A 12040-nucleotide genomic window follows, 5' to 3' on the forward strand; every position below is an offset into this window, starting at 1 on the left:
TGGATGGATGATCACCAAACTTTGTCTGTAGCATTCTTGGGTAGTCTTTTATCAAGTTTGCTCATATAAATTTGATTGGCCCCTTTAGGGGCCGCTTAAGCTAAAAATAGAAATACCGTTTAATGTCTATTTCTAGAGAACTAATTGATGGATGATCACCAAACTTTGTCTGTAGCATTCTTGGGTAGTCTTTTATCAAGTTTGCTTATATTATTTTGATTGGCCCCTTTTAGGGGTCTCTAGGGCTAAAAATAGAAAAACCTTTTAACATCTTCTCCTACAGAACTAATTGATGGATGATCTCCAAACTTTGTCAGTAGCATTCTCGGGTAGTGTTTTATCAAGTTTGCTCATATTAGTTTGATTTGCCCCTATTAGGGGCCACAAAAGCTTAAAATAGAAATACCTTTAAATGTCTATTTCTAGAGAACTAATGATGGATGATCACCAAACTTTGTCTGTAGCATTCTAAGGTAGTCTTTTATCAAGTTTGCTCATATTCATTTGATTAGCCCCTTTTAGGGGCCGCAAAAGCTAAAAATAGAAATACCTTTAAATGTCTATTTCTACAGAACTAATTGATGGAAGATCACCAAACTTTGTCTGTAGCATTCTTGGATAGTCTTTGTTCAAGTTTGCTCATATTCATTTGATTAGCCCCTTTTAGGGGTCTCTATAGCTAAAAATAGAAATACTGTTAAATGTCTATTTCTAGAGAACTAATTGATGGATGCTCACCAATCTTTGTCTGTAGCATTCTTGGGTAGTCTTTTATCAAGTTTGCTCATATTCATTTGATTAGCCCCTTTTAGGGGCCGGTAAAGCTAAAAATAGAAATACCTTTAAATGTCTATTCCACAGAACTAATGGATGGATGATCACCAAACTTTATCTGAAGCATTGTTGGGTAGTCTTTTATCAAGTTTGCTCATATTATTTTGATTGGCCCCTTTTAGGGGCCGCTAAAATTAAAAATTGATATACATTTAAACATCTATTGCTACAGAACTAATTTATGGATGATCACCAAACTTTGTCTGCTAAGCATTCTTGGGTACTCTTTTATTAAGTTTGCTCATATTAATTTGATTAGCCCCTTTAAGGGGCCACTAAAGCTAAAAATAGAAAATTAGAAAAAACCTTTAAACATCATTTCCTACTGAAATAATTTATAGATGATCACCAAACTTTGTCTGTAGCATTCTTTGATAGTCTTTTATCAAGTTTGCTCATATTCATTTGATTAGCCCCTTTTAGGGGTCTCTATAGCTAAAAATAGAAATACTGTTAAATGTCTATTTCTAGAGAACTAATTGATGGATGATCACCAATCTTTGTCTGTAGCATTCTTGGGTAGTCTTTTATCAAGTTTGCTCATATTCATTTGATTAGCCCCTTTTAGGGGCCGGTAAAGCTAAAAATAGAAATACCTTTAAATGTCTATTCCACAGAACTAATGGATGGATGATCACCAAACTTTATCTGAAGCATTGTTGGGTAGTCTTTTATCAAGTTTGCTCATATTAATTTGATTAGCCCCGTTTAAGCTAAACCTTAAATACATTGTACCCCAGGCCATGGCATTTCTTCAAATTATTGTTTAAACATATTCTATGCTCAAATTTAATATTAGAATAATTTATATTGACATTCCAACACTGGAAAGCAGTTGTTTCTGGTGAGCGACTCAGGGCCATCATGGCCCTCTTGTTATTTAAAATATCATATCCAAAGAAGAACTTAGCTGTACAAAGCATTGTAGAATATATTGTTTGATTGTTAATTAACTGCAGAATTAGATCATGTCTATACTTACATAACATCTGTGTTCAGTTAGTGAAATAATACAAAAAGAAGTAAAAATGGTTAAACATTGTTCAGTCAGGCTTGAAATGATAAACTAATGCTCTTTTTTGTCAAAATAAGATACAACAAATTTCTTGTTGGAAGGACGTAAATCATGTTTTCTTTGTCATCAGGGAATCCAAACTTAACAGTTCCAAATTTGGAATGTGAGGATGTTGACGATATATATTACACTTCTACTGAGCGTCTAGTGTCAATGAGCACAATATCTGACCTAGTTAAAGCATATGACCAAGTGAAACAAAAGAGCGGATCAACACTGAAATACATGCACACAATTGAATCAAGTAAGAAAATTGTCCTAAGAAAAGGATTGTTGTGAAAATAAGCAAATATTGCTCATTCAGTTAACCGATGTATGTTCACAAAGAGTCTTAGAGTAAGCTATAAGGATCCCTCAGTGTATATATGTTTCATTTAAATAACTTCTCCAACAATAACAACACTTTCATCTTGTATTGATCTTTCGAGAGTTTATGTGATTGAATGAGAGGGTATTGTCATCTGCATATTTATTAACAGAACCTTAATAAAATAAAATAAATCATTTAAGAAAATGTTAAATAGGAGTAGACCAAGAAGAAAATACTAAATGGAAAAATTTATTCAAAAATGTTAAATTTCAATGAGGCAATGGATTCAAACTTTAAAAGGAACAACAGCCATTTTTACAAAAAAACAAACAATTTTTTATCGTTAGTGAAATTTTACAATAAATCTCCTTTTCACAGAACAAAAAAAAAATATTCAAAAAATCTGTCATAACTTTACCATACTGAATAGTTTATATGTGAACTATATAGAATTCTTGAATACTAATGTTTAGTACAATTTGATGGCCAGCATATAGAGGCGAGATAATTGTCCAGACACGAAAATAGAACAATATCTCGCCACAGAGTACAATTCGTTGGACAAGCACATAAATATCAAATGAATGTTGCAAGGGATGTTTTTTTTAGATAAAATTTTAAATTATGAGTGGCTTTGTGGAAATGACTTACGATTATTATTAGTCAAAAACTTAAGAAAAATCGCAAGATTTTTTTTGAAAATGTCTGCAGCAGGTGTGTTGCATTTGGTATACAAGAATATATTTTCTGATATATTTTAGGAGAACTTTTTTAAATTCTTAGAAAAATGTTTAGTTCAGAAATTTGTTCAAATCATGACCTTCAAGTTGACCTTAACCTTTTTACTGAAGAAAAGTAAATTGATTGGATGCTGCAGGATATTTTTTAAAAAAAATAGATAAAGCTATTTTGATAATTACTTTTTGAAAATATATCTGAATTTTATTTTCTATTGTAGCAATTACATGGGGAGCTTATCCTTTGATAATCATTGGCATGGATAAAGATACAAAAAATTATGGACAATGTTTGGGAAAACTTATCATTCGGTGTAAGTAAATATACTGAGTTGATATTGTAAATCTTTATCTGTTTCGGATAATAAAGCTACATCATCAGCAATTATTTACAACTGTGATTAAATTTCATTTGGCATTAATTGTTTACCTTTGATTCTATCATCATTGTTCATCATGACTGCTAATTCATTTATGAAGAATGAGAACAATTTTGGTGCAGCCAAATATCATTTGTTGTTTAAAGAATTAAAATAGTTAAAACAATGTACTTCATGAAATTTCATCAGTAAATTAGGGCTGGAACCCTGCTCATAATTATGTTATATATACTTCATATTAATTTTGTTATTAAGGAAATAAATATCAATCTTGAGTGCATTGTCGTAGTGCTCAAATGTGCATGAATATAATCACAAAGACCAATAGTTTTAAGTGATTAATATCAAATTGTTTGAATAATAAAGCGTGTACTATTATGCTAAAATGCAAGAAAAATTAAAATCTTAGTTCATTCTAACATGCTAATGAAAGAAAGAGAATAAATTAAGGTATGTTGAACTACATTGAGTTTAGAAGTAATTTTCCTGACATCATTTAGTTTCTTGATGTCATTTCTGATGTAATATGATGTGTATTGTATCATAGTTTGGAGACCTTTCTGTTGAAAATGTGTCAGGGTTAAATCGTATACATATACATGCACAGTGCGTTAACTGGAGTGCGGGTATTAGTTACCCGCACTCCAGAGCATGCCCATTGATTGGCTCATTTTTGCTAGGGTTTACATATTGTGACGGCAGAGAAAGGGAAAGGGACAGAAATGTCATATTCAGATGTTCGTTCATTGGTTCATTTTTGCCGGGGTTTCATATTGTGACAACAGGGAACGTGATTTTATGTTTGACTATGATACAAAAGAGAAAGAACACCAAAACACTCGGCAATCTGATTAATACTCGGGGGCTACGCCCCCTCGTACAAACCAGATAGCCTTGTGTTTCGGTGCTCTTTCTATTACATAATTCCTTTTTCATGCTATGCATATAGTGTGTAATAATCCACTTGATTGCACTTATCTTTTGATAGGGGAATAGTGAGAAGCGTGTTAGAATATGTTTTCAATGATTGCAGTAATTGATTGAAAGGTAACTCAGTGATAAAGTGGATATATATAATAAACTAAGAAAAGTTATGTTATGAAAAATCAACAATGTGTATTGATATTTATTTCAGACAACAGTGCATGTCCATCAATGAATGAGTCATTTAGTGATACTGTGAGCTATAGACAGTGCTCTGCTACTATTGGTGGTTATTGTGATGTTAAATGTAACAATGATTCCAAAGTTCTAGCAGCTCCTTTACCATACTATATTACATGTGGAACACTTGGTGTTTATGATTACAGGATGCCATTTGCTGAAACATATTATCCAGCATGTGTAGGTAAGTAACCACGGTGACAAATAATCTTGTTAATGTTGTAATTTCTCTTTCCCATGAACAACTGTCTGAATCTATGCAAGTAACCTGATGTAAAAGTATTGCTGTATTTATTATATTTAATGCACACAAAGCTTTTGTCAAGTTACAGCAGCAAATTAATTACATGGATAAATATATTAGTGTAGTAATATTGACAGAGTAAGTGTGAGGAGTGGACAAGAATGTTAAATAGAGAAGCTTTGCCAGACTGCATGCAGACCTGTTTTACTGTGGACCTGTTTTAACGTGGGTATGTTTTCCTAATGACAAGTGTTCCCCTAAAAAATGTTCTTTGAGAGAGAACTATAAGACATTATTCTGTGATATTACGAAATAATCTTGCAAAATACAAATTGCCTTCAATTTGTACTTTAAATTCTTTGATTTCGTATGACAAGTTATTCCATGTTGATATCATATGACAATTATTTCAAATTGATTTCAAATGACAAGTAATTCTAAGTTTGATTTCACATGGCAAGTTATTCCATGTTGATTTAATATGACAAGTTATTTCATGTTGATTTTATATGACAAGTTATTCCATGTTGATTTCACATGACAAGTTATTTCATGTTGATTTTACATGGCAAGTTATTCCTTGTTGATTTTACATGGCAAGTTATTCCATGTTGATTTAATATGACAAGTTATTCCTTGTTGATTTTATATGACAAGTTATTCCTTGTTGATTTCACATGGCAAGTTATTCCTTGTTGATTTCACATGGCAAGTTATTCCTTGTTGATTTCACATGGCAAGTTATTCCTTGTTGATTTTATATGACAAGTTATTCCTTGTTGATTTTATATGACAAGTTATTCCTTGTTGATTTTATATGACAAGTTATTGCTTGTTGATTTTATATGACAAGTTATTCCTTGTTTGATTTTATATGACAAGTTATTCCTTGTTGATTTCACATGACAAGTTATTCCTTGTTGATTTTACATGGCAAGTTATTCCTTGTTGATTTCACATGGCAAGTTATTCCTTGTTGATTTTATATGACAAGTTATTCCATGTTGATTTTATATGACAAGTTATTCCTTGTTGATTTCACATGGCAAGTTATTCCATGTTGATTTTATATGACAAGTTATTCCATGTTGATTTTATATGACAAGTTATTCTTTGTTGATTTTACATGGCAAGTTATTCCTTGTTGATTTCACATGGCAAGTTATTCCTTGTTGATTTTATATGACAAGTTATTCCTTGTTGATTTTATATGACAAGTTATTCCATGTTGATTTCACATGACAATTATTCCATGTTGATTTCACATGACAAGTTATTCCTTGTTGATTTTATATGACAAGTTATTCCTTGTTGATTTTATATGACAAGTTATTCCTTGTTGATTTTACATGACAAGTTATTCCTTGTTGATTTCATATGATGATTTATCCCATGTTGATTTCACATGACAAGTTATCCCATGTTGATTTCACATGACAGATTATTTCATGTTGATTTCACATGACAAGTTATTCCTTGTTGATTTCATATGATGATTTATCCCATGTTGATTTCACATGACAAGTTATTCATTGTTGATTTCATATGATGATTTTTCCCATGTTGATTTCACATGACAAGTTATTCATTGTTGATTTCATATGATGATTTATCCCATGTTGATTTCACATGACAAGTTATTCATTGTTGATTTTATATGACAAGTTATTTCATGTTGATTTTATATGACAAGTTATTCCTTGTTGATTTTATATGACAAGTTATTCCATGTTGATTTTATATGACAAGTTATTGCTTGTTGATTTTATATGACAAGTTATTCCATGTTGATTTTATATGACAAGTTATTCCTTGTTGATTTCACATGACAAGTTATTCCTTGTTGATTTTATATGACAAGTTATTCCTTGTTGATTTTATATGACAAGTTATTCCTTGTTGATTTCACATGACAAGTTATTTCATGTTGATTTCACATGACAAGTTATTCATTGTTGATTTCATATGACAAGTTATTCCATGTTGATTTCAACATGACAAGTTATTCCTTGTTGATTTTATATGACAAGTTATTCCATGTTGATTTTATATGACAAGTTATTGCTTGTTGATTTAATATGACAAGTTATTCCATGTTGATTTTATATGACAAGTTATTCCTTGTTGATTTAATATGACAAGTTATTCCTTGTTGATTTTATATGACAAGTTATTCCTTGTTGATTTTATATGACAAGTTATTCCTTGTTGATTTTATATGACAAGTTATTGCTTGTTGATTTAATATGACAAGTTATTCCATGTTGATTTTATATGACAAGTTATTCCTTGTTGATTTCACATGACAAGTTATTCCTTGTTGATTTTATATGACAAGTAATTCCTTGTTGATTTTATATGACAAGTTATTCCATGTTGATTTAATATGACAAGTTATTCCTTGTTGATTTTACATGGCAAGTTATTCCTTGTTGATTTCACATGGCAAGTTATTGCTTGTTGATTTAATATGACAAGTTATTCCATGTTGATTTTATATGACAAGTTATTCCTTGTTGATTTCACATGACAAGTTATTCCTTGTTGATTTTATATGACAAGTTTATTCCTTGTTGATTTCACATGACAAGTTATTCCTTGTTGATTTTATATGACAAGTTATTCCTTGTTGATTTAATATGACAAGTTATTGCTTGTTGATTTAATATGACAAGTTATTCCATGTTGATTTTATATGACAAGTTATTCCTTGTTGATTTCACATGACAAGTTATTCCTTGTTGATTTTATATGACAAGTTATTCCATGTTGATTTTATATGACAAGTTATTGCTTGTTGATTTAATATGACAAGTTATTCCATGTTGATTTTATATGACAAGTTATTGCTTGTTGATTTAATATGACAAGTTATTCCATGTTGATTTTATATGACAAGTTATTCCTTGTTGATTTTATATGACAAGTTATTCCTTGTTGATTTTATATGACAAGTTATTGCTTGTTGATTTAATATGACAAGTTATTCCATGTTGATTTTATATGACAAGTTATTCCTTGTTGATTTCACATGACAAGTTATTCCTTGTTGATTTTATATGACAAGTTATTCCATGTTGATTTTATATGACAAGTTATTGCTTGTTGATTTAATATGACAAGTTATTCCATGTTGATTTTATATGACAAGTTATTCATTGTTGATTTCATATGACAAGTTATTCCTTGTTGATTTTACATGACAAGTTATTCCTTGTTGATTTCACATGGCAAGTTATTCCTTGTTGATTTTATATGACAAGTTATTCCTTGTTGATTTCACATGGCAAGTTATTCCTTGTTGATTTCACATGGCAAGTTATTCCTTGTTGATTTCACATGGCAAGTTATTCCTTGTTGATTTTATATGACAAGTTATTCCTTGTTGATTTCACATGGCAAGTTATTCCTTGTTGATTTCACATGACAAGTTATTGCTTGTTGATTTAATATGACAAGTTATTCCATGTTGATTTCACATGGCAAGTTATTCCTTGTTGATTTTATATGACAAGTTATTCCTTGTTGATTTAATATGACAAGTTATTTATATATCAGCAATAGATTTAACATGTACTGTTATAAAACATGTATATAGACTGTCAATTTTTCTAAATACCCAACTTTATCTCATAATAATTAACTTTTGTTGTAGATATATCAGCTGTGGAATACAACCTTGCAGCCTCTATGAAGTATAAATTAGAGACAGTTTGTTCTCAAACTCAAGATACAGTTCTTGGCATCATTGAGGATAGAGTACAAGATAGCTTTAAGGACGATATTAGACCAAAATGGATGGGCATTTGTGTTGACGCCAATTGCACTAATTTGAAGAACATTACCAATAAGTGTGACACAGATGATGATTTTAATGTTGTTGTCCAGTTTTCTCTAGTGTTAACTAGGTATGTTCATTTTAAGTTTTATTATAGCGAAAAATTTCATTAACACTGACATGTCATATCTATATTATAGATTGATGTTTTTCGTTTGGAACTATTTTGCAAGAAAGGCTTTTTTGATTATTTATTTTGCCAGTTCAAGAAATATCAATATATAAAAACAAAATATCGATGATATAAGATTCATGTAATGTAAATCTTCTAGTTAGATAAGTTGTCTGACCACTCTGTTTTGCTGACATATTCTTAGAGGTTATTTCAGTATTTGTATTTTAGACCGAATTTCTAACTTTTTTAATAAAGTATATTTCTTTATTAGGGATTGTTATATATTGTAATATAATTGTTTTGTTTTATATCAGTGTGTTGTTCCCATGCAGTAGCAATGTGTTTCAAAACAAACATTTCTTTTTCAATATGTCTATTTTAGTATGAAAATTATTTCAATGTGAACTATGTTTGATCTCATTTTATTTCAGTATAATGTTATTTTTCCTTTAGTCTAAAGTAATGGATATTTCATAATGAATGTATGAGTATTTCAGTATGGTCTCATCTGTCTGTCAGTAAAATTAAGATTATTTTAGTATTAAGTATGAGTATTTTAGTATGAATTTATGTACATTTCAGTATGATCATCTTAATATGTGCATTTCATTATGAACATATCTGAATATTGAATGATTACTTTGTTCAAGTTTTCCAAGTAGTACTTCAGTATTTAAACATATCTGAATATTGAATGATTACTTTGTTCAAGTTTTCCAAGTAGTACTTCAGTATAAACATAGCTGAATATTGAATGATTACTTTGTTCAAGTTTTCCAAGTAGTACTTCAGTATGAACATATCTGAATATTGAATGATTACTTTGTTCAGGTTTTCCAAGTAGTACTTCAGTATAAACATATCTGAATATTGAATGATTACTTTGTTCAGGTTTTCCAAGAAGTACTTCAGTATGAACATATCTGAATATTGAATGATTACTTTGTTCAAGTTTTCCAAGAAGTACTTCAGTATGAACATATCTGAATATTGAATGATTACTTTGTTCAAGTTTTCCAAGAAGTACTTCAGTATAAACATATCTGAATATTGAATGATTACTTTGTTCAAGTTTTCCAAGAAGTACTTCAGTATGAACATATCTGAATATTGAAAGATTACTTTGTTCAGGTTTTCCAAGTAGTACTTTAGTATCAACTTACCTGAATGTTGTATGATTATTTTTATTCAAGTTTTAAAGGTACTATAACAGTATGAATTTATTTCAGTTCGAAGAATTTTATTTGGTAATAATATCTTATGATTATTACAGTATGACTTTAGAAGCAGTAGGAGGTGGTACAGTCGATATTGAAGATGCACTAAAAATTATTATCCGTAATGAGCAACTAATAGATCTAAAGGTATAACACTTTTTAGTTAGGGACAAAACAATTCAGTTTTCTCTAGTTTCAATTTCATTCTCAATTATTGCTTTGTGATCCGATTAATTTTGATTCTATTAGTCAGGCTTAATATAATGTTTACGTTAATTTTTCTATCGGGAAGACTTAAAAAAGCAAAATTGAGCTCTACACTGAAAGACACCCAACTTTGATGACCCTAGAGTGTCAACAATTTCTGGTTTGTCTTCCATTTTTAAATAACCCATTTTAATGTTTACATTACATACACTTTGATTTAGGTAATTTTAAACTGTAACAGGTTTGTTAAGTTATTTTAGACTGTAACAGGTGTGTTATGATTGTTATGTTATTCAGGTTTTCTCTTTTTGTGTTGCATGTAGCTCAAAAAGTATTTGACTAGAGTCATGAAACTTTACAGGAATGTTGATCAGCATGTGTAGTTTTGCACCCGGGTATTTGTGTGGAAATATTTAGTATTTTTAGAGTTATTGCCTTTGGCTTGGTAAAAAAATTCAATTTTCAACTTGTGTTGCACGTAAATAAAAAGTATTTGACCTACAGTCATGAAACCTTACAGGAATGTTGCTCAGCATGTGTAGATGTGAACCCGGGAATTTTTGTGTGGATATATTTAGTAGTTTTTAGAGTGATGGCCCATGATTATAAAAAATTTATAATTTTCAACTTGTGTTGCATGTAACTCAAAAGTATTTGACCTAGAGTCATGAAACCTTACAGGAATATTGCTCAGCATGTGATGTTGTGAATCTGGTAATTTTAGTAATTAAAGAGTTATTGCCCTTGACTTAATAAAAATTTGCAATTTTCAACTTCTGACGCTCAAAAAGTATTACCAATTTCATTTCATGTATTTATTTATTGTAAACTGTATACAATGACAAGAAACAATAATATAAGATACATGTATATAGGAAAGCTCAAAAAGTATTTGTCATAGGGTCATGAACCTTTACAGAAATTACTATCAGCATGTGAAGTTTTGCATCTGGGGTTTCGCTTGTGAATTAATTTATATGAGTTATTGCCCTTGACTAAGTGACAATTTTCAATATGTGGCATGCATACCTCAACATTTATTTAACCTAGGGTCATGAAACTTTACAGGAATGTTGGTCCGCATATGTAGTTGTGCACCTTGGATTTTGCTTGGATTTTATCCAGTCTTTGTAGAGTTATTGCCCTTGACTTAGTAAAAACCGTTTCATTATGTTGTGTTATTTGTTCCTTGAGTGCTTGAGTTAGAATCAATCAATTTTACAGGAAAAATTATCAACATCACTGTGAAGCTATATACCTGGGACTTTGCATGTGTTTTTTTTCAGTTTTGTTATTGCCCTTGACTTAGTATAAATTTGCAATTTTCAACTTGTTCATTCATAGCTCAAAAGGTATTTGACCTCTAGGCCTGCAAGTTTACAAGAATGTTGGTCAGCATGTGTACTTATGTACCTTGAGGTTCGCTTGTGGATATATTCAGTATTTGTAAAGTTCTTTCCTTTTACCTAGTAAAATATTTTTAGTTTTCAACTTGTGGCACATATAGTCCATAAAATATTTGACCTAGAGTCATAAGATTGACAAAACAGTGGAGTATGGGGGCAACCGTGTCCTATGGATACATTTCTAGTTTTTTAATATTTTTTTGATTTCTTTATGTATCTACTTAAAATATATGTTCTTATCATCATCCGTATCATATGTTGCAAGATTCTTAATTCTATCACCTATATTATCAGAATAATAATCCTTAAACCTTTCATGAAAAGATGTTGTTTGTTTTTCTATAACTTCTTAATTTCTTTAGGTACGAGTATATACTTCAAACTTGAAGCATATGTGCCATATGGTGTGAGAAGATTCAATACTCTAGCTTGACTATTTCCAGATTTTTTTTCATTTCTTACAGGATCAACTTCAAACTTCAAACCCCAACATCATAATGATATGACAAGGTT

General features: G+C 30.1%; 1 protein-coding gene across 1 annotated transcript in view; it reads left to right on the forward strand.

Annotated features, from left to right (window-relative positions):
* LOC132752704 (uncharacterized) overlaps positions 1–12040 on the forward strand; it is a 136171-nt gene that overhangs the window by 79087 nt on the left and 45044 nt on the right. Inside the window, exons 36-40 of the mRNA XM_060743068.1 lie at positions 1980–2153; positions 3178–3270; positions 4472–4684; positions 8400–8652; positions 9971–10061. Of these exons, the coding sequence (XP_060599051.1) occupies positions 1980–2153; positions 3178–3270; positions 4472–4684; positions 8400–8652; positions 9971–10061 (824 nt within the window). The remainder of the gene's footprint in view (positions 1–1979; positions 2154–3177; positions 3271–4471; positions 4685–8399; positions 8653–9970; positions 10062–12040) is intronic.

This window comes from Ruditapes philippinarum, unplaced genomic scaffold, assembly GCF_026571515.1.
Source record: "Ruditapes philippinarum isolate M1 unplaced genomic scaffold, ASM2657151v2 ctg170_1_1_1_1, whole genome shotgun sequence".
Lineage (NCBI taxonomy): Eukaryota > Metazoa > Mollusca > Bivalvia > Venerida > Veneridae > Ruditapes > Ruditapes philippinarum.